Source organism: Bison bison, unplaced genomic scaffold (assembly GCF_000754665.1).
Source record: "Bison bison bison isolate TAMUID 2011002044 unplaced genomic scaffold, Bison_UMD1.0 scf7180017864473, whole genome shotgun sequence".
NCBI classification, from domain to species: Eukaryota; Metazoa; Chordata; class Mammalia; order Artiodactyla; family Bovidae; genus Bison; species Bison bison.
In genome coordinates, this window is record NW_011495034.1 from 2,891,361 (window position 1) to 2,915,918 (window position 24,558).

At 38.0% G+C, this 24,558-nt stretch overlaps 1 protein-coding gene across 1 annotated transcript in view; it reads right to left on the reverse strand.

Annotated features, from left to right (window-relative positions):
- The window catches only part of ME1 (malic enzyme 1, NADP(+)-dependent, cytosolic), a 222,603-nt gene that overhangs the window by 21,913 nt on the left and 176,132 nt on the right, over nt 1-24,558 (reverse strand). The window contains exons 7-9 of the mRNA XM_010861739.1: nt 18,137-18,246; nt 7,023-7,120; nt 5,165-5,278 (exon numbers count right to left, since the gene is read on the reverse strand). Coding sequence (XP_010860041.1) covers nt 5,165-5,278; nt 7,023-7,120; nt 18,137-18,246 — 322 coding nt within the window. The remainder of the gene's footprint in view (nt 1-5,164; nt 5,279-7,022; nt 7,121-18,136; nt 18,247-24,558) is intronic.

A 24,558-nucleotide genomic window follows, 5' to 3' on the forward strand; every position in this document is an offset into this window, starting at 1 on the left:
ACTTTTTCTCTCAAGTACCCTGGGTGTTCACTGGAAGGACTGATGCTGAAGCTGAAACTCCAATACTTTGGCCACCTCATGCGAAGAGCTGACTCATTGGAAAAGACCCTGATGCTGGGAGGGATTGGGGGCAGGAGGAGAAGGGGACGACAGAGGATGAGATGGCTGGATGGCATCACCAACTCGATGGATATGAGTTTGGGTAAACTCCGGGAGTCGGTGATGGACAGGGAGGCCTGGTGTGCTGCGATTCATGGGGTCGCAAAGAGTCAGACACAACTGAGTGACTGAACTGAACCTCAAATTCTATGGTGTTTCTCTTTTTTTAGGAGTTTCTACTTATACCAAATGTACTATGAATATCTAGGAATTTCCTTCAAATATTATTATCTCTTCGGTCTCCGCCCACCCTCCTTGTTTTGTGCTGATTCTTAGTAGAAAAGATACAACCAGACTGAACAACTATCTATCTTTTTCAAAAGCACCTATGTGCTGGTGGGACCTGGGGGAGGAAGGCAGCAAACACTGTCAAGATTCGGAGTTAGCATTTCATTTCCCAGGAGGTATAAAAAGGCAATTGTACACTGCCACTGGTAAATATGTATTCCTTACTAAGCACAGATACTGCTACTGCTGCTGTTGCTGCTGCTGCTGCTGCTAAGTCACTTCAGTCGTGTCCGCCTCTGTGTGACCCCATAGACGGCAGCTCACCAGGCTCCCCGGTGCCTGGGATTCTCCAGGCACTAGAACTCTTGAATGCATGCCTGCTTAGACAACCTGCCCCATTTTACTGGCCTGATACTGCTGTCATTAGTTTTTCAGAGTTGAATCTGGCCCCCTCTTTATCTGAAGACAGAACCTTCCTAGCACACTATCAGTAATATTTCAGTTGCAGTGTAAGTGTGTGCATTTGCTAAAGAGCGCAGAGCTGGGTTTCATCATCTCAGAACAGATTAAAAGAAGATGAATGGTGTGACAAAAGCACTCCATGTTAGAGCATAAAAAAGGGGTGCAGAGTGGCCATAACTGAAGATACTAAGTGGGTAACTCCATCAATATTTAATTGAGTAATTTAAAAATATTTAACTGTGCATTGTTAAAAATCAATAATTGTTAAAAATCCATAATTTTCTGTCTGAAAGACTCATGCATATAATCTTCTCCCTCTGCTCTGTTTAATATATACATATACATCGATCATACTCTAGAAGACATGGAAAAGAGGGAGGGAGAAAAGCAAGCTGGATCTTTTTCACCAAGCTTCAACATTTCTTAGGAGTTAGATTTTTTTAAACCACAATGTATGAAATATATAAGCCATCATTCAAGGTGGTGAAAGTATTACGGGCTAAAATTCTGATAAGATCACAAGGAAAAGGAGAACTTTTCTAAACAGCATGGAGTTTCAAGTTCTAGACCTAAAAATTAAACTCTCAGGGAGGAAATAACTATATTGTCAAAACTACCCTTGTAGCATATAAAGTACTTTTATTCACTATCTCTGCCTTATTGGAACCAAACACTGAACTAAAAGAAATAACTATAAAGAAAAAATTGTTTTAAAAATTGAAAACAGAGTTATGTAAACTAGAGCAAAAGAAAATTAAAATAAAAACAAAATACTATAGTCCTATTCTGGGTTAGATGAAGTTTATCCTTCATGATATCTATTAACACTTCACTTTTTATTTTTGAGATTTCTGCCTTAGCACTAATTTGGCTCATTAGTGAAAGTCAAATGTATTTATTTAAGGGAGAGATTAAGTCTGGATTGGTTTGTTTTGTGATTTCTTGTCCTCCCTAAAAAGGTTTTGTGATTTCTTGTCCTCCCTAAAAAGGTTTTGTGATTTCTTGTCCTCTCTAAAAAATGGTCCAAATTATCACTGTGAAATGCAAATCCTAGTCATGCTGGCAATGCTCCTCTTTTATCCTTTCTTTACTGTATTTATTCTCCGTCTAATTTTATTTTGGAATGATTTACTTTAAAGAAAATATTGGTTAATATTAAAATATACTAATATTAGTTGGCTAAATAGATATGTCATCTGTTTCTTGCTATAAGATACTAAAACTATCTGAGTATTATCAGTGACCAAATAATTCATTTCAATCAACCTTACTGATATTGATGAATTATTTAAAACACTGATATTATTGAACATATATGGATGTGAAATAAATGACAGAAAATACCATAGATGTCATGCTGAAAATGAAAGCAGAAAACATGTTAGAATAATCATTGTCTAGTCTGATGATGAGATGATAAACTCCATAAATGCACTAACTTCATAGTGATACTTTTTAGTTCTTGGTTTTATGTCTTTAAAAACTGAAGGAGTTTGACTTATACAAATTTTTATTTAACATATTAAGATAATTTTTATATATTATAAACAATTGCATTGTAAGTTAATGAAATTAATGAAATGATTATAATTGGCTCTCAAGAGGGGTTGTAAAAATGCTAAGGATAAAGGATAACAAGCACAGAAAGATCATATAAAATTGAGAGCTAGATTATACTAATTTAGTAATTATTCTAAGATTTACTAGTTTCGCCACAAAAATCAACGTAGTAATTTGACTGTTTAAGAACATGAAAGAAAAAACAGTGGTGAATTGAAGCTTCATATGTTTCTCATATTAAATAGTGCAAAACTATTAAACATATAACAATCTTTTTAAACATAACTTTATTTATCTTGGCAAGGAGAATATATGCAGTTCTTTACTTTGGCAAGTAAAAAACATGAAATAAGAGTGACGAATTAGGTCTAGGCAACAACTTCACAGTTATTCCAAATACTAGTCATGCTATAATCCGTTATTCTAAGTATTGTAATCCATGGAATGTGGAGTCTCAGTTCAGTAAGTCTATGTTAAAATTACTTGAGATGCTAAAATTTATGTATTTTTATGAAGATTTCTCATTAAAATGTCATTAGAAATCACAGTCATTGGCTTTCACCTTTTTGATTCTTGAATGTATTGCACCCCGAAGTACAGCACAGTGTGTACAGCTTTCCCCGTGGCTCCCACTATATATATGTGGATTATCCCCAGATCTCCATCTCTGGGAGTCCAAATCCTTTTTCTGAGCATCAGTCTTGTCTCTTCAACTGCCAAGGGGACATCTCTATCTGAGGTCTCCACAGACACCTTTACCTTGCTATGTCCAAAACCGATCTCATTATCTTTCCCTTAAACGGGCCTGTTCTTTATTCCTTTTAAAACAAACAAACAGCAATGGCCACATCACTTACACAGACACCCAAGGCATCCTGCTAGACTCCTTTCTCTACTCTAACCCTCCCTCTGCATTTAACTGGTTACTAAGTATGCCGATCCTATTTCCTACATACCTACCGAATCAAACATCTTTCACTCATTGCTTTATTTCAGGCCCCAATTACCTTTGATCTGTATTAATGCAACGGTTTTGTACCTAATTTCCTTTCCTCAGCCTCACCTCGTTTCAGTCCATCCTCCGCGATGCCATCAGAGTGACAAGAGCCTGAAAACTGCTCAAGTTCAGCATTTAGAAGAGCCTTCATCACCTGTCACTCTATTCCTTTCAGTCTTAGTCCTAGATATTTTTCTCAAAATAATTTCTTTTGCAAATGCTCTTATTCTGTCCGGAAGGCACTCAGTCATTAGTTCATTTATTAATAATACACTTACTGCCAGTAACTCGACACTAGCAGGGCTCTGAAGATATCAGAGAGGTGGAAGACATGATTCGTAACTTCAGTCAGGATCTCAGAGTGAATCTGCCATTCAACTTCCCTTGTTTCAGTTTTGCATGTAAGAGGCTGAAGATGTCCATGGAGACTCTAGATTAACTCCTAACTCTTCTTTTCAAACTTAGCTGGAGAGACACCTTGCTTCGGAACCATCCTCAGCCTCCCCGTGACTCTCTCTGGTGTGGCGGGAGCACCATCTCCTGTGCACCCCTGGCACAAGCACGTATTTCTGTACTGTCCTGTGGAGTTGTAACTGTTGGCTTGTTTGAGTCTTTCCCATGAGGCTGGGAGCCTCCTGAGATTAAGAGCCTTACAGTGTCCCCACAATAAGCACAAAGCCCGAGCCGCAGATGACTTCACTCAGCAAACGTTCTTATTTCGTGACAGGACATGTCATATGGCCACAGTGTACAGTTTCTTACAATTATGCTGATTTTTTTAAAGCAATAGCAATTTTTAAGCCAAGAAATGTAAAACTATTTCCTGTATACTATAAACAGTTACACTGTCATTTATTGCTAATAAAATGACTATTATTTGGTCCTCAAGAGATGCTGTAAAGGTACTTTCAGTCTTATTTCACAGCTTTATAGATACTCATTTGCTACAAAAAGTTATGAACCATATTTTTGTTTCATTTAAAACAAAATTTCTCTAAATCTTTTTAAAAATGAACATTCTTCTAGTTTTAAAGAAAAATAAGTACTCAGGAGAATTTGGAATATTTAGAAAAGCGCTAAAATCGGTTTTAAAGTCATATGTATTCGATCCGTTTCTATGATTTTTATATGCAACTCAAATTTTAAAGCAAAATAGTTGTATGTAATATGACATTTTCCTATTTTCACCTAATATTAAATAATGAATCTTTTAATGCTATTTATAGTTCTTTGAAAATAACGTTGGTGGTGGTGGTTTAGTCGCTAAGTCATGTCCGACTCTTGCAACCCCATGGACTGTGGCTCACCAGGCTCCTCTGTCCATGGATTTTCCAGGCAAGAATACTGGAGTGGGTTGCCGTTTCCTTCTCTAGGGGATGTTCCCGACCTCGGAATTGAACCCGGGTCTCCTGAATTGCAGGAAGATTCTTTACCGACTATGCCATAAAAATAACTTAAAGCCTGTATATTACACCTATGAGGCTACTACCCAATTCATGTCACAGTATCCTTTATTTAGGTAAGTATAACCTATCACTGTGGGCTTTCATGATGGCTCAGATGGTAAAGAATCCACATGCAATGCAGAAGACCTGGGTTTAACCCTTGAGTCAGGAAGCAAGCCAGGCTTCCCTAGACACTCTTTTAACACAGGGTTGGGGATGGGGTAGGTGGAAATAGTAGTTGTCTTAGAGATGGGCATCTAGAATGGCATATTGATTAAAATACTGTACCTGGTTAAAAATGATGAACTCTTACCTTAACTATTAATCCTTTCGAGTCAACCAACCATATCTTCTCTATGGCTTGCTCCTTTGATAAACCTTCTTTCTCCATGGCCATGACAATCAGGTGTGCAATCCCTAAGGCAGCCTGAAAAACAAAAATGTTTCAAGTGGTTCTACATAATCCCTTATCAAGAGTTACATTTTACCTCATTTCATCACTGTTAATAAACAAGTACAAAATGGCTTTTTCTACCAATCCAAAGAGCTATATTCATTCAAAGCTCCTTTAAACTTCAATTTAAACTTTACTAAAGTTAAGTACAGCATGTAACAATTCACAGAAATAAAAAAGAACCCAGATCTTAATGAGCTGTAATTTAACCTTGGAGAGCAAAGTATTTTTGTCACATTTCAGTTCAGTTCAGTTCAGCCGCTCAGTAGTGTCCATCTCTTTGTGACCCCATGGACTGCAGCACGCCAGGCCTCCCTGTCCATCACCAACTCCCAGAGTTTACTATGCTAAATGACAATTATTTACTCTTATTACAACAGAATCACTATTATGTGGCTTGATATTTAGCCACAGATAAACCAGTGATATCCTTGGTTTTCCGTATCTTTAATTCTGTTCATACAATTAAGATTTCCTCTGATAAGAAAATACTGAATTTAAAATAATGAACTGCTCACCCTGGCTTATCGGACTGTATTGCTTATTGTTCTGCTAATTGAATTTGAAGAATGAAGCTGGGTGATTTGGATGGGAACTTCACCAATTAGGCAACAAAACAGAACACATAAGATGTGTGTTCTCAAGCATTATTTACTCTCTAATTTGGACAAAGAAAGTACTGTGAGACTTCTTATAAGATTAAAGGAATCAACTCCTTTGGTATATGATAAATTTGGTGATGATCTGTGAAATTTCCAAAACCTTTTCAGGGACAAAGAAGGGCCAGTTTTGGATCATCCAACCATGAATACCTCTTTCCTGCTGAGTATCAAGAACTAGCCTGCGGCATTCAACAAAAACCCTTCAGAAATTTAAAGACGTTTACTAAAATTAAGTACAGCATGTAACATTCACGAAAATTTAAAAAAATAACCTCAAACCTTAATGAGCTATAATTTAACCTTGGCTTTCATTTTGATGTGAAAATAAATTTGAGATTTACACTCTGAATACGTTCACGTTTATAACTTGGCATGCAAATTTTAGCTTCACAGATTTTGCTTTAAGAACAAGTAAAATCAAACCCAACATAGTATACATAGTTTCTACCAGTGGAATACATTTATTCATAGTCATATTAAATTATAAAATCTAAGGCTTCTTAAATGGATATAGCATTATTTTGTATTGCTGCCATCTCCTTCCAACAATTTAAAATGTTTTAGTTCTTTCGCATGTGAATTGTTATACTGCATGATGAATCTCCGATTCAAAATATTTCTTCTAAAAAATCCTGTATATAGTTATATATGTGCATACTGAATTGTGAGTCAAATTAGGAAAATTTTGGTATGTGACACAGGAGGATACTAAAAGTTAGCACCGGCTGTAACAGCTTAAAGGTTTCTATACATAATTAATCATGCATTGGAAACATTTTTGGTTCATGCATGGCACCTTAAATATGCCTAACAAAAACCCATGGAAACATGTGACAATTTTACAAATTGATAGCTGCAAAAAATACCTCTCTGCCTCTAAAGTCTCCTGTAAAAAATTAATAAGCCTCAAAACTTAAAGAATCTTTCAATAAAACCTGTAATTTCAATAAACTAAAAATTTCATGAACTACTTCAGACTTAAAATTCATGAGTTACTAGAATGAATGCTATATTCACTAGTTTAGGAGAACATAAGCACTCCATAAGGGAGGTACCTCTCCAGCTCCTTGGAATAGAACTGTTTGATCAGACAGCTTGTTCTTGGTTATTCGAAGGGCTGCAAGGATGCCGGCAACTGCAACAGATGCTGTTCCTGCAACAAGTAAGAGACAGCCTGAGCGATCCTCACACGGGTGCTGTAGTACCCCGAATCCCAAGCCTCAAATCGATATTCACTTCTTGAAATCATCACACAACAGGTTAACTGACTCAGAAAGGGAATCTGCAGTTGTCTGAACCCATGCTTGCATCTGATGTGAAATCCTCAAGCTACCGACATCAGTCTTTTAAGACAGCAACTTACTACGGTTGAACACTTTCCAAAAAAGGTTTTATGACTGAATTCGGTGATGTGATGACTAAGAACCTGGGGTTTGAAATGCTGGAGAGGATGTGGAAAAAAGGGAACCCCCCTACACTGTTGGTAGGAAAGTTAAGTTGGAGTTGCAACTGTAGAAAACAGAATGGAGGCTTGTCAGAAAACTAAAAACAGAATTACCACATGATCCAGCGATCCCACTCCTGGGCATATATCCAGATGAAACTATAATTCAAAAAGATACATGCACCTCTGTGCTCCTAGCATCACTACTGACAACAGCCAAAACATGGAAGCAACCTAAATGTTCATCGACAAATGAATGGATACAGAAGATACGGGGTGTGTGTGTGTGCACGCATGCACACGCGTGCACACGCGTGCATGTATAATAGAATGCTACTCAGACATTAGAAAGAACAAGATAACGCCATCTGCAGCAACATGGATGCAACTAGAGATGACCATACTAAGTGAAGTAAGTCAGAAAGAGAAAGACAAATCCCATATGACATCACTTATATGTGGAAATCTAAAATATAACACAAATGAACCTATCAATGAAACAGCAATGGACTCACAGACACAGAGAACAGACTGGTGGCTGCCGAGGGGGAGAAAGTTAGGGGAGGGGTGGAGTGGGAGGGTAGGCTTAGCAGCTGTCATCTTTATATACAGAATGGGTAGACAAGGTCCTACAGTATAGCACAGAGAACTAAATTCAGTATCCTATGATAAGCTATAATGAAAAAGAACATTTAAAAAGAGAATATATATACATCAGTATACATATAACTGAATCACTTTGCTGTACAGCTGCAGTTAACACAATGCTGTAAACTATACTTCAACTTAAAAATAAATAAGTACATTAATTAATTAAAAAGAACACGAGGTTTGGATTCTCCGGTAGATTTTCAGCTCAACCTGTTTACTAGTTGAACGAATTTAGAAAAATCATTGTGTCCATCAGTGTCCTTAGCTATAAAATCATTCAATGTATGAGATAAAAAGAACTAGATGCCATTAGAAAATTTAAATGTTTTGATTTTCAACTGGAAAAACTAACACTTAATAGCAATGAAAATCTGAGGTCAGCACAGTCTTTGATCAGCCTCCTATTTATGATAAATCATTGGTGAATCTCAAAGATACTAGACAAAATTAACACAAAATTTATTTAGTATAAAAACTGACCGTTTCTCATCATGCCTCATAGTAGTAGAAACTTCACCAGCTCTAATTTTATTACTTTGCCATTTAAACTTTCATAGATCACAGAGTGTTTCTTTTGCTTTGAACATAATTACATGGCTCAGCTTCTTTATGGTTCACATCTGAAATAAAACTCGGCAGCTTTCTGCAGTACTTCCCAGCTGTATCTACAATTTACTCCTCTAAAGTAACACTCTACCTATGATTCCTAGATCACTCAGAAGGGTAGTAAAGCCCACTGAAACTTTAAACTCCCTCATTTGGTTAAAAACAACAATGAAAATCAGATTAGAATAGATTTGATGAATGACACAGTGATGAAGTGTTATGTATGCCAGCTACCAAATTGGCATTCAACATTTCACCATCAGTAGATATGTTCTTTTCAATCTTTTGGTTGTTTCTTTCTTACAGAATTTGGTAGTTACAAATAAGATCACAATAAATGATAATTGCTGAAGACCTGTGTGTCTCTTGCATGTTTTTCATTTAGGAACACAAAAATTAAAGGCTTGCAATTTTGAGCTACCATGCAACAAATAATGAATTGTGAAAGTCACACATTACATAAAAGCCACTCTTCTATATGTTATTTAGAATGAAAGCCTGAGTAAAATACTGATCTGTGTAGGAAAGATACCATGGCAGGATTAAGAATGATATTTGTCTCACACATCAAGGTAGATTTGGGACTTCCCTGGCGGTCAGTGGCTCCAGTGGTTAGGACTCTGTGCTTCCACTGCAGGGGGTGCAGGTTCTATCCCTGATGGGGAACTAAGATACTGCATGCCATGTGGCACAAAAAAAATTTTTTTAATGTTAAAAAAGAGATAGATTCACTAGAGTTGTTAAACAGGTGAAAAGAAAATTTTAATGAAAGAGGTATAACTCTCCAGTCACTAGATGAACACTTACAAATAGCATTTTATGCTATGGAAATGGCAACCCACTCCAGTGTTCTTGCCTGGAGAATCCCAGGGACGGGGGAGCCTGGTGGGATGCCGTCTATGGGGTCACACAGAGTTGGACACAACTGAAGTGACTTAGCAGCTTAGCAGCTACATTGGCCAGAAGTTTGAATTTGAGGGACTCTAAGCTCCCTTCCATCGCTGACATTATAAAACTTTAGGGGGTTCTACAAATTGTGCCACCACCCCAAGTTTTAACCAACTGAACACTCAAAGTTCATGTAACATCAGCAATCAATGTATTTGTATTCTTGCTTTGATTTTTAAATAGAACTGGGCATTTGAGGATAGACAGAATAAAATATTCCAAAAGATACTAGCTAGAATGCGTGACTTATTTTTATATTGTCATGCTACATCATTCTGTAGTAAAGATCAAAGTGTTTTAAGTTCAACTATATTACCCCAAATAAGGCAAAATAAGTCTCTATCTATACTGGATATCAGAGCCTTATATTTTTACAAGTATATCTATAATATTTCCTGAGGACATAATGAAACATTTAAGCTTCTCTTTACAAAATTAACAAAACTAGAAAGATATTTTTAGTACTCCCAAAAGGTGAACTTGAACATGATTCTTATACATAACCTGGTCCTACCTCCTAGTGCTATTTTGATTTAAACTTCACTGCAATCAAGGGAGTAAATGTGGTAAATTGATGTTATACAAACATGTGGGCCTCCACAATAAATTGTTCAAAATAATTTTTGCTTGAAATAATTGAGCTTGAAAAATAAACTTTTAGTAAATCAAAGACAGGTTAAAGTTTATCTTTTGTACTATCACTTTTAAAGAGTATGTAATATTTAACATTGTTAGCAAGATACTAAAGAGAGTCAACCTTAAAAGTATAAAAACTTCTATTCATATTTGTATACAACTTTAACGTGAAAAGAAATCACCAGTTATGCTGTCCTTCTGCTGTGGTTATTAAACATCAGTCTTAACTTTTATGAAAGGAAGAATTACTTCTATTCATGCAATTTGTTTGTTAATTTGATTAGAATTACTATATAAAACTAGTAGAGAAGACTTTGTTGTTGTTTTCATTTAGTCGCTAAGTTATATCTGACTCTTTTTGTGACCGCATAGACTGTAGCCTGCCAGGTTCCTCTGTCCATAGGATTTCCCAGGCAAGGTTACTGGAGTGGGTTGCCACTTCCTTCTCCAGGGGGGTCTTCCCAACCCAGGGATTAAACCTACATCTCCTGCATTGGCAGGTGGATTCTTTACCACTGAGCCACCAGGGAAGTCCAGAGAAGGATTGCTGCTGCTAGGTCACTTCAGTCGTGTTGTGTTCAGTCTGTGTGACCCCAAAGATGGCAGCCCACCAGGCTCCCCCGTCCCTGGGATTCTCCAGGCAAGAACACTGGAGTGGGTTTGTAATCAAATACTTATAATGCTCATGTGCTTTACTAAACACATAGATCGGGTGAAGTATGAACTAGAAGGTGGAGGAGGATGGGTAAGTTACTTTAAGCAGGGATGTTTAGTGGGCTTCCCTGGTGGCTCAGACAGTAAAGCATCTGCCTGCAATGCTGGAGACCTGGGTTCAGTCCCTGGGTGGGAAAGAGTCCCTGGAGAAGGAAATGGCAACCCACTCCAGTATTCTTGCCTGGGAAATCCCATGCACAGAGGAGCCTGGTAGGCTAGTCCATGGGGTCGCAGAGAGTCGGATACGACTTTACAGGCAGGGATATCAGAGGTAAAGCGTCTGCCTGGAATGCGGGAGACCAGGGTTCGATCCCTGGGTCAGGAAAAGCGCCTGGAGAAGGAAAGGGCAACCCACTCCAGTACTCTTGCCTGGAGAATCCCATGGAGGGAGGAGCCTGGTAGGCTACAGTCCATGGGGTCGCAAAGAGTCAGACACGATTGAGCGACTTCACTTTCACTTTTCACTTTCATGCATTGGAGAAGGAAAGAGCAACCCACTCCAGTACTCTTGCCTGGAGAATCCCATGGAGGGAGGAGCCTGGTAGGCTACAGTCCATGGGGTCGCAAAGAGTCAGACACGATTGAGCGACTTCACTTTCACTTTCACTTTCTTTCACCACCTGAGCACAGAAGTGAAGGATGACTGTGAGAGGTACAGGACCCTGGGCAGGAGGATACACTATGCAGGAAAAGCAAGTGCAGAGACAGGGAGGCAGGGCTAACAGTGCAAAATCAGAGACTGAACACATACTTTAACTTTCCTTCCCATCAACAAGCTCTACTAAAATAACAGAAAAAAGACCTTTAAAAATCAGAGGCTAGCAGAAGAGAACACAAAGACAATTTCAGAAGCCGGAAGCCCAAAGGGCAAATGGTAAGTGAATTAGTAGAGAAAGGTGAATTCTTGGCCAGTCGTGAGGGCTGCTAAGAAGCAAACTGCAAAACTCTAAAAAGGCCTGGGTGTAGGAGGCACCAAGTACCTCTGGAAGTGGGGAGAAAAAGAAAGACTACACACAGGAAGCTGCCCCAAAATTTGTTAAGATGTAGCTTGAACTCAGATCTATTTTCCTCTCCTAATGGCTCCCCCAACACACTGGAAGTTTAGAAAGCAACTAGAGGTTTAATCTCTAGAGAGTGCCCAGACTGTAAGACACCAGTCATTACTGCAAGCTACCAGGGAAAAGAGCACAGGGGTATCATATGGAAAAGAAGATTCAATGGATGTTTACTCTTCTACTTAACTCAAAGAATACTGGCAGAAAGTTGATAATGGCACAGATAATAAATAATATTGGGTTACCAAAACATTTGCTCAGGTTTTTCCATAATATCTTACAGAAAAATCCAAAAGAACTTTTTGGCTAACCTTAATAATAAATAAGTCACCTATAATCCCATTGTCTAGGTATGATAACTTTCAACATTCTGATGTACAGTCTCACAAATTTCTTCTATACCTGATATATGGAAATTCAAGGAAAATTTAATTTATAAAAAATATTTCATGCCATGCTTATTATTTTAATATACTTTTTATCACAAAATATTTTGTGAGTATCTTACCACATCAATAATATATTTTAAAATATTATTTTGCATAGTTAAAATATTGCATAGTATGAACATGTGATGATTATTTAACCAAATCTGTATTTTTTTGATATTTAAAAGGTTTATGATTTTCACCATAAATACAACAGTGCAACAAATATCTTTACCTAAATAGACATTTTTCCAAAGCAGACATACAAATGGCTAGTAGGTACATGAAATAGTGCTCAACATCACTAACCATCAGGGAAATGCCATTCAAAACCAAAATAAGCTATCCCATCATACCTGACTGAATGGCTGTTATCAAACAGACAAGGGAACTGCCTGTAGCTTGCTACAGCATGTGTTTCCCAAATTGCAATTCCTCTTCTATTCCTGAATAAACTTAATTTCTGGTATTCAAAAAAAGAAAAAAAAATAACAAGTGTTGGCAGGGATGTGGGGAAAAGAGAATGCTGGTGTACCGTTGGTGGGAATGAAAACTGTTGCAGTCCCTGTGGAAAACAGTATGGAGGTTCCTCAAAAAATTAAAACTAGAATTATTACCATATGACCCAGTAATTCCACTCCTGAGTGTTTAGCTACAGGAAATGAAATCACTGTCTTGAAAAATATATGCCCTTCTATGTTTGTGCTATGTCACTGCAGTCGTGCCTGACTCTTTGTGACCCTATGGACTGTAGCTTACCAGGCTCCTCTGCCGGTGGGATGCTCCAGGCAAAAGATACTGGGGTGGGTTGCCATGCCCTCCTCCAGGGGATCTTCCCAGCCCAGGGATCAAGCCCCGGTCTCTTACGTCCCCCGCATTGGTAGGCGAGTTCTTTACCCCTAGTGCCACCTGGGAGGCTCATATACGTTCATGGCAGCATTATTTACAACTGCCAAAACATGGAAACAACCCAAGTGTCCACTGACAAATGAACTGGTAAAGAAAATTTGAAGTAGATACATATATATTATTGAACCACTAAAAAAAAGAAAGAAACTCATCATTTGCGTCAATAAGGATAGACCTTGAGGGCATTATACTAAGTGAAATAAGTCAAACAGAAAGACTTACACTGTATAATCTCATTTATGTGTGGAATCTAAAACAAAAACCAAACTCATAGATATGAGAACAGATTGGTGGGGGTTGTGCAAAAATGTGTGAAGGAAGTCAAAAAGGCACAAACCTCCAGTTATAAGACAAATAAGTTCTGGGGATGTAACACCTCATAATGACCAAGTTAATAACACTGTACATTGAAAGTTGGCACAAGAGTAGATTTTAAAAGTTCTGATCACAAGAAAGAATTTGTAATTATATGTGGTGATGGATGTTAAGTTAACTTAATGCGGTGATCATTTAGCAATAAATACACACATCACACCATTATATTGTATATCTAAAACTAATACAATGTTACATGTCAACCATATCTCAATTTTTAAAATAAACAAATATATAAACTAAAAAAAAAATCGGAGAAGGCAATGGCACCCCACTCCAGTACTCTTGCCTGGAAAATCCCATGGACAGAGGAGCCTGGGGGGCTGCAGTCCATGGAGTCGCGAAGAGTCGGACATGACTGAGCGACTTCACTTTCACTTTTCACTTTCATGCATTGGAGAAGGAAATAGCAACCCACTCCAGTGTTCTTGCCTGGAGAATCCCAGGGACGGGGGAGCCTGGTGGGCTGCCGTCTATGGGGTCGCACAAAGTCGGACACGGCTGAAGTGACTTAGCAGCAGTAGCAGCAAACTAAAAATCTTTGTACATTTGTTTCATACACCTTCATTTACTGAGGATAAATTTCTAAAAATAGAAATCTTGGATCAAAGATCTGCCTATGACTAAGGTTTTGACATATATTGACTCCTCAAGAGTTGTACCAATTTTTATTCTCACTATTGATGTAAAAGAATGTTCATTGTTTAAAGCATCATTAACAGTTGGGATTACAAGAAAAATCTTTGTCACCTTGACAGAGAAAATGAGTATCTCATTTGCCGTCTAATATGCTTTTTAAAACCTAGTGTGGTTAAACTTTAAAACATGTTTTCAGGCCAATGGTATTCCTTCTTTTGCAAAATGTTCTACCACGTCTATCTTTGATCTTTTCAATGATCAAAGTATTTGGTACAAGATTACCTTATTTTAAAAAAATCCTAACTAGTTTATCCTAACTAGTTTATCACTAGTCATCACTAGTTTATCATGGCAAAAATTACTATGCAAAATACTTAGAAATGTCAAGTCAGAACATAGACATTCCAGAGAGGGTATTATGGGAAGAAAAATCTCTTTTTTGTAGATGATTTTAAATGACCAGAGGATGAAACTTCGTTCTTTTGATCTGAATTTGCTGAAATATGATGGTTTCCATATTGTATTATTAAATATCCATTCCTTAATAGATTTAATTTGCACATTTTTTCTAGTTGGCAATAATTTACAACTCTAATGCATGAAGGTCTAAATAACAGTTGAACCAAAATCTTTATCATTTAACATTATCTTAGATCATTAATATACTAGAATTTAAGTATTTTTTAAAATCAAATACTTTTCATAAAAAGCTAATACATTTCAATAACACATCTGTTAAGAAAAAAGTCCCCCCAAGGGTATAGTTAAAAGCATTTATTTACATGGTAAGGCTGTAATAGTTACATAACTATTTTCATTGGCACTAGAATGCAATTTCTATGCCCACAGTGAGGAAAGTATTACATTTGTGGGCAAAACGGTAAAAACATAAGGTTAAAAAGGTAAAATAGAAACATATGGCAAAGATGTGTCACTAAGGACACTATTTCGGGATGAAGAAGAAAGCACAAAATAGTTTGGTCATGGCTAGGCAGAACCTCAATAACTTGCCAGAAGTTTTCTCGAGTCAGAGATTAGTCCCATTTTCTCAAACCTAACTTTCTGTTGGCTAAGGCTGCAGGACACGAAAACACCTATACAGAGATAATGTAGACTATGTGTGTGCAGATTATATTTGAAGACGGATTAGCTGGGGTGAAAAACTAGTCATTTAATGCCTCCGCAGTGGTGACCTGCTGTGGGGAATATTCTGCGGTGAATTCTCAGGGCAATTCCACATGTAGTGCTCTTGGTCTTGGCTTGGCATCTGTCTCTTATTTCCTATGCTCCTGACTTTAATTCTGAGGCAGCCCAAGGCTTGACTCCTAAATTCTTGACGACAGTTGACAGAAATGCTGAACCTAATTCTTAATTGCTCGTTTTGTCTGATGACTTGGATTTCATGTTCTTTTCCTTAACCCGAACTCTGATACCTATTAATTCTGCAAAATGATTCAAGATTATACAATCCTGGTTTTTAACTTCTACACAGACATTTCTGTGAGACTCCAAAATTGAAAGAGAATGTTAAAGAAAGGACAGGATAGGTTTGTTTAACAGTTTAACTGGTGGCTACTTTAGAGGCAACAAGGAAATGAACAGGTAAGTGACTTAGAGACACTGGTCTACAAAGCCTTTGTCTATAGCATCAAAAGCATTCTATCACTATACACTGCATTTTCAGATTAGAGCAGTAGCACATTAGACTGCTTTCATTTCCTCTCTGAAATCCTCTACACATTCACTTCTCATAAACACTCAAAAAATGAATACAAAAAGAAGAAAACTGAAATAACATAAGCATCTTTGTCATAAAAATGATGATAAATTATATAATTGGCATCACAAAGGATGTTAGGAAAAGAAAGATTAGACCAATTACGTTGGTATGGTTCAAAATGTAAAGAGACATTATATTTACATAGCTATGTTATACTAAAGAACTTAAGCATAGCAAATTTTAAAAATTATATTTATACAGTATATTTCAGTTGATAGAGTATTTTCACAAATCACTATTTTGTCCACAATAAAAACTCTATGAGAGAAATATTATCCTCCTTTTACATTTAAACTTTTCTTGGATCCCATCAATTTCAATGGCATTCATCTTACTCCCCTTTGGCTGTCTTCCTCCCATCATAAGTTGTATCTTGGTTCTTACCATCACTCAGAACTAATTCTTCTTGGAAGACCTATATTAGAATAATTCACTCAACATGGTCTGTAACCTTCTACCTTTTCAGTTCTTTATTCAATTATCCCCCTTATACCTAGTCTTTAACTTTATTAAAGATAGGGAATCTAGACCCTTTTGCCCTATCCACCTGTCCTTACACCTTCACTTCCTTCTCTATCCAACTTAGTGCTAAAAGTCAGGAGGATGAGTAATGGGCTATATTTGGCAGAGAGAGGTGAAGAAGAGAGAGACATCAGGAATTCATGGAGACAGAGAATACACAGAGAAGGTCAAGTTTTGTGGGGAAATAAGAGTTTGATGGTGGGGAGGCTAAGTAGGAGATAACTTTGAGATATCTCTGCTGCTGCTGCCGCTAAGTCGCTTCAGTCATGTCTGACTCTGTGCGACCCCATAGACAGCAGCCCACCAGGCTCCCCCGTCCCTGGGATTCTCCAGGCAAGAGTACTGGAATGGGTTGCCCTTTCCTTCTCCAATGGATGAAAGTGAAAAGTGAAAATGAAATCGCTCAGTCGTGCCCGACTCCTAGCGAAAGTTTAAAATAACCCAATGGGTATATGGACCTAGAACTCAAAGAAGTCTGGGCTAGAGATATAAATCTGCTAATGCAGTGTGTGACCCTGGAGTATACACCCAACATATAACACAGAACAAAGAGAAAAGGGCCTGGCACTGCATGCTGAAGTGTTCTGTCATCTAATAGCTAGTCAGTAAGGGATGAAACTTGGGGGGCGGGGGGAAGCAAAAATTCAGAAAGGTAGGAAGAAAGTCAGCGGGGGTCTGTGACACGGAAGTTAACAGAAGAGAATATGTCAAGGAAGAGAGTGGGGTCCACAATGTTAAAAGCTGCTGAGAATCCAAGTAAGGTCAATACAGAAAAATGTTCATTGTGATTAGTGAAATGGAAGTCTATGTGTGATCTTTTAAGTTGTCAGAACTCATCAGGTGTTTCTCCTTTGACTCTCTGCCTGTGCTTTTATTCTACCTGCCCTTCATGAAACAGGAAGAGTAAGATTCTCACTGGGAGGTTTTGGATTTGGGGAAGTACTTTGGGGGAGGTGGACCTAGAGAAAGGAGCAAAACAAAGCTTAGAGAAAAATAAAACAACTCAGACAAAAGCAGGTAGCCAAGAATCTATAATCAATCAAAGACAAACAGCAGAATCTGGCACACGCTGTATACAAAGGCAGCTTCTGTTGTGGCGATGCTTAGAAACTGTGGCTGATTGAGATGAAGGTTGAAGAGAGAAGTGTATACACTCTTCATTTTACACAATGAATAATATATTTTCATACATTTCATTCTTTGTTCAGCCATAATCCCTGGGGGTTTTATCAGATTCTAGGGCGCTCTTTCTCCAGCTCATGCAGAATACAGTACTTTCTAAAGTCAGAGTCTCAAATATGTAGAATTCAATGAGAAACAATGTGTGACATCATCAAACACAATTCCTGGCATTTCACAGGTGTCTAGTGCACATTTCTTATTGAATCTGAATCCTTATAAAATTATGAACTAATATCAAGGCACATTGTTTTTGATCCATATGCAGTGAAAATCTGATTACCTTGGATATCATCATTGAATGTGCAATACTGGTTTTGATACTTTCTCAGGAGCCGAAATGCATTTATATTGGCAAAATCTTCAAACTGAATAAGGCAGTTCATGCCATACCTGTGGGACAAAACATTTACATTAGAAGAAGTTAATGAAAAAACATTTAAAAATAAACCTTTAAAACTAGCCTATCAGTTCAGTTCAGTTCACTAGCCTATAGAAAAGGCAAAACATTATCTTCTTTTAAAGGTCCCATCTTGCTACTTAGTACAAATGTGAAATACAGTGTAAGTTCAGTAAATATTTACTACATGCTTACTACAGAAAAAGCATTTCACTGGCACTGTGACAAGCTACAAAGATGACAAAAATATGGTACCTGCAGTTCAGAAATTTAAAAGTTAGTAGAAACTAAGATACTCTGAAATATATGGAAGTACATGAAAAGTAATATAGAAGTGGTATAACAGATGCTGAGAAGACAGGCAACATCCCTTACTGGGCTTACAAACCAGGTAACAAATTGAGTTTTAATCACCTCATGATTTCAAAAGAGATGTAGGGTTTCATAAGCTGAGTAAATAGCAGAAGCAAAGTAATTGAAGTGAAATTTAGGAAACAAAAAAAATCTTTAAAAAAAACAGCAAGAAGCCTTATTTGGCTAAAATGTCATATTTGGTACATGTAAGGGTGTAGTGAAAGACAAAGTTAGAATTTTATGTTGGAAACCATAAAAATTCTAGCCTAGGGTTCTGGGGTTTTTATTTCTGAAATTAACCTGTTTGAACCTTTTTACGACCATCCATAGCCTAGCCATCTATGGCAAGGGAAATTACCACCATTGATATCACATGTATCTGAGAACTGCCAGGGAAAGCCTTGTAGGCAGGAACCTCCTTGCTAGGTGATTTAGAGATACGTACTCTCCAATCTCGGCTAGACTCTCACTGCCATTCTATTTGTGTGATTCCTTTTATTTGTCCTTGGTCAGCTTCCACTTCCACTGTACCCAAAGACTATTCCTAATCTTTGCCAGTCCTTTAAAATCCTGACCTCTTTACTTTCTCCTACTTCCGGGCATAATGAGGGCATAACACACTACCTCCCTCAACTATTCTCCCCCCACTGCACCCCACGTCTCTGTCTTCAGCACTACCCTTCAGGCATCAGTCAACAAGGTGTTCCTCTTCCTGCTCAAGGTAACTCATCACCAGTGCCCACATTTTCATCCCTTCTTTCTTAATTAGTTCCCTTTCTCCTAGCTATTACAATGCATTCTTCTGGACCTCCGATAGGCAGGTGATACCACTCTAATGGCAAAAACTGAAGAGAAACCAAAGAAAGAACCTCTTGATGAAGGTGAAGGAGAAGAGTGAAAAAGCTGGCTTAAAACTCAGTATTTAAAAAACAAAGATCATGGCATCCAGTCCCATTATTTCATGGCAAACAGAAGGGGAAAGGGTGGAAGCAGTGACGCACATCCTCTTCTTGGTTCTAATATCACTACGGATGGTGACTGCAGCCATGAAATCAGAAGACGATTGCTTTTTGGCAGGAAAGCTATGATAAACTTAGACAGTATGTTAAAAAGCAAAGACGTCGCTTTGCCACCAAAGTCCATATAGCCAAGGCTTTGGTTTTTCCAACAGTCATGTACAGTTGTGAGAGCTGAACCATAAAGAAGACAGAGTGTTGCAGAACTGAAGCTTTCGAACTGTGGTGCTGGAGAAGGCTCTTGAGAGTCCCTTGGACTGTAAGGAGATCAAATCAGTCCATCCTAAAGGAATATTCATTGGAGGGACTGATGCTGAAGCTGAAGCTCCAACACTTTGGCCACCTGATCGAATAGCTGACTTACCGGAAAAGATCCTGATGCTGGCAAAGATTGATGGCAAAAGGAGAAGGGGGCGACAGAGGATGAGATGGTTGGATGGCATCACCAATTCAATGGACATGAACTTGGGCAAACTCTGGGAGACAGTAAGGGTCAGGGAAGCCTGGTGTGCTGCAGTCCATGGGGTCACAAAGAGTTGGACACAACTTGGCAACTGAACAACAACAACATTCTTCTGGACAAGTTCCTTCCTCTTTATCAACAGCTGATTTTGAGCTTCTCATTAGAGGTAGAAATGAGAAGTCTTGACCCCAAGTTTTTCCTATCCTTTCCTTTTAATGTACATGAAATAACAGTTTATAGTTGACATTGTTCTCCATCCTCTGTCATTTACCTTCTGCCCTCACAACTCTACTAAAATTGTGTGCTCTAAAATTACAGTATTTCTGAAATAAAAATCCAAGGAACATTGTTTTCAAACCTTAACTGACTAGAGCTCTTTGCTGCACTTCTGCTAATTCTGTTTCTTTTTGCTTGAAACTCTGTTCCCTAGGCTTCTGTGATATCATGCCTTTCTCTTTGCTTTGCTTTGCTTTGCTGCGTCGCTTCAGTCGTGTCTGACTCTGTGCGACCCCAAGGACTGCAGCCCACCAGGCTTCTCCGTCCATGGGATTCTCCAGGCAAGAACACTGGAGTGGGTTGCCATTTCCTTCTCCAATGCATGAAAGTGGAAAGTGAAAGTGAAGTCACTCAGTAGTGTCTGACTCTTAGCGACCGTATGGACTGCAGCCTACCAGGCTCTTCCGTCCATGGGATTTTCCAGGCAAGAGTACTGGAGTGCGTTGCCATTGCCTTCTCCGCCTTCCCCCAAAGTACTGATCATTTCTTCTTTCTCCCTTAGGGAATTCTTAGCATGCAAACACTGGTGTTTCCCATGACTCTGTCCTTGGTTTATAGCATGGTGTGTGTGTGTGTGTGTGTCCCAACAGATATGATCCTACTCATAGTTTTAATCACTACGTACAGTGACTCCCAAATGTATGTTTCTAGTCTAATCCTGTGAATTTCAAACTTATAAATCTCATGATCAGCTGGATAATTTCACTTGAACAAACCTCAAATTGAAAATCTCAAAATTAAACTCATGATATTCCCAAAGAATCTATTAAGTACTCAGCAAATATTTGTTGGATGAATGTAACTTACAAATACCTTTTCATTTAAGCTCAAGGTACAGTCTTCTAGATAAGGAAAGCCTTGAGTTCCTGGTAAGCTGGGGAGGGGAGATTTGCATTCAGCTCTGCCTGACAATATGGACGAGTCTGATGTTTAAAGTAAGCTTTAAGTTTATGACTGATTCTTTTCTGTTACACTGTAGGTCATTACATATACCTTTAAGTATGTATCTTTGAATAATGCCAAGTTCTAAAACTAAGGAGACATACAACAGAAAAGTTTTATAAAATTTAATCAGAAAATAAACTAGTGCAAAGACTGAATAGGGGCTATGTTTCGTTGCAAACCAACTGTTAATACAAAGATGCTAAGCACAGGTCTGGTTTTTCAGTGTTTGTTATGGTCCTGCCTCTTCATGGTGAAGTCTGTCTCCTCAAGACTTAAACAAACACCTTCTTATAAATCATCTATTCTGTATGTCTAACCCAGATCGCTTACTGAAACTCAATCATCTTCATGGAACATTTCCAAAGCCAAGTAGTCTCTTGACTCGCAACCTCACCAATTTTTTTTTAATGAAAACATGTATTTCCCTGTCTCAGAGACCCAAAGATTAAAGCTACTGTCTTACTATCTTTTTTTTTTAATACATTGTATTCATTTAATTACTATTTCCTATCATTTCTGGGGCTTCCCAGGTGGCACTAGTGGTAAAGAACCCACCTGCCCGTGCAGGAGACATAAGACATGCTGGTTCTATCCCCTGGAGGGAGGGCATGGCAATCCACTCCAGTATTCTTGCCTGAAGAATCCCAGGGCAAAGGAGACTGGTGGGCTATAGTCCACAGAGTTGTATAGAGTCAGACACAACTGAAGCAACTTAACACACATCATTTTTACTATTTAAAATTATTGTAGCCAAAGAAATTAGTCTCGCTCCTGCTAGGGCTGCAAAAAGTCTATTGGTCTCTCTGCTCCCCTCAAGCATGTGATACAGAGCTGCCAGATTTTTATAAATAGCAACTTCCTCCAGCTACTTCTGTGCTCAAAATTCAGAGTGGATTGCTTTGATGATGACACCCAAATTCCTTAAACTCAAGGGCCTATCATCAAATATTATCTTTTAAATTGCTCTCTCTCTCCCTGTATTCCAGGGTAAGTCCCGTCCCCACTGCACCGCTTTCCTCCACTCTCAAACATGCCATGTCCTCCTTCCCACATCTTTATTTTTCTCCTTTAAGTTTTATTGGAGTAGGGTTGCTTCACAACGTTGTCTTAGTTTCTGTTGTGTAGCAAAGTCAATCAGCTGCATGTATGTATATTAACACATGCCCTCTTTTTTGGATTTCCTTCCCATTTACGTCACCACAGAGCATTGAGTTCCCCCTATGTCTTTATTAAGGCACTGCCATTGCAAATCACCATTACTCTTGAATTGGCAAATATTTTCTATATCAATTACATTGGGTCTAAAACTGCTAGTGTGTAGACGTCTCATTAACTAGATTAAAAGTTCTTAGCAGACTTAAAACTCTATCCGATAGTACTATTTCAGTAGAGAAAAGATCAAGCGAATATAAAATGTAAGCAAAAATTTACTTCATACAATAGGAATAACTTATTGCTTAGTAATCTGCACTGCTGAATACTATGAATATCAGTTGTTTTGAATGCTGCATGAGAGCAGTGCTCAGTCATACAATTGTGCTCACTTAGTCGAGTCTGACTCCTTGTGACCTCAAGCACTGTAGCCCACCAGACTCCTCTGGACATGGACTTTTCCAGGCAAGAATATTGCATCAGAGTAGGTTTTCCCTTTATTTGCCCAAATTCCAGAAGTTTTAGAGTTTAGCATTTTTCATACTAGTTCAAAAAAAGCATAATCTTTCTATTATTTAAATAGACATGACTCATTTTAGAATTTCTCTACTATTTAACAAGAAACTAAATCAAATTCATATTACTTTTTTTTAAAAGAACTGGCACTAAGTAGGCTATAGAAGTTTTCAGTATCAAAAGTTTCTGTTAATAGAAGTAAAAAGGTTAGTCTAGTCAAACCAAGAATTTTCAAATAACTCATTTAGTCTTATAAGATGTAAACACATGTTTCTCTTTTGGATATATTTCCAAATACAAACAGGAATTTAAATCACGTTAAATTATGTAAGTCACAATTACTCATAATTTTTCTTCATATTTATTTGCCCTTCCTTTGAAACTACATATTTTCTACAGTTACCTAGGAAGATAAATTTCTACAAAACTATTTTTTCCATCAGCATTTTAAAATTCTATTCCTTATTCTTTTGTCTTTCTATCAAAGTCATTTTGGAAATATTAGTTATTTGATCAGAAGACTTTTTACAGTAGTCCTTTAAGTCTTTAAAAGAAGTAATATTTCAGCCCAACCATGCAGTATTAGAAAATTCCCATATGAGCAAAAAGACTAATAGGATATGAATTAATAAGAAGTTAATGGTCTAAAAGTTCTACAGCCAGATTATTTATATGAATAAAATTTCCAATACTCTCCACTCTGCCCCTAGTCCTGTCTTCCCAGTCTTCCACCAACTCCTTCTCCAGTACACAATCTGTTCTTCATTTGGTCCTTTCTTTCCTTCAAGTTCATTCTTCCTACTTTCACTTCTGTATGCTGAAGAAAGTCACTTCAGCTTTGCACTGACTGTCCCCCTAGTGAAACCAAGGAGGATCTGTGGGATTCCTAGACACAGAAGTCTTTCTGTCTCCTGTTTCTTAATTGTGAAGAATAGCCTTCAACCTCCATGAACTTCCCTTAGTTCCTAAGGGCACATAAGAAACAGCTGCTAATGAGGGAAGGGAGGGGATGCAGAGACACAAGAGGAAAAGCCAATAAACAATAGTGCGGCCTTGAGGCAGGGTCCCTCATTTTTCATTTCTTGTTAATATTAGGCCTATAATTCGGAGGCAGTCTCAGGGCTTCCCTGGTGGCTCACGGGTAAAGAATCCATCTGCCAATGCAGGAGACATAAATTCGATCTCTGATCTGGGAGGATCCCAAGTGCCATGGAGTAGCTAAACCCATGCACCACGAAGATGGAGCATGTCATCTAGATCCTGGGAGCCGCAGCTACTGAAGCCCACACGCGCTAGGGCCTGTGCCCCACTGCAACAAGAGAAGCCACCACAACCGGAAGCCTGTGCACTGCAACTACAGAGTCGCCCCCACCTGCCACAGCTAGAGAGAAGCCCTCGAAGCAAAGACGACCCAGCACAGTCAAAAATAAATAAATAAAATTATTTTTAGAAAAAGAAGTTTAAAGTACCAAATTCCGATACCATAATGCTATATAATGCCATTCTAGGAAACCGTTTAGCTATCCTGATTAAAAAATTCTAAAATGTTAAGAATGGGTAAAAGCGTCTCCATGGTTACAAAT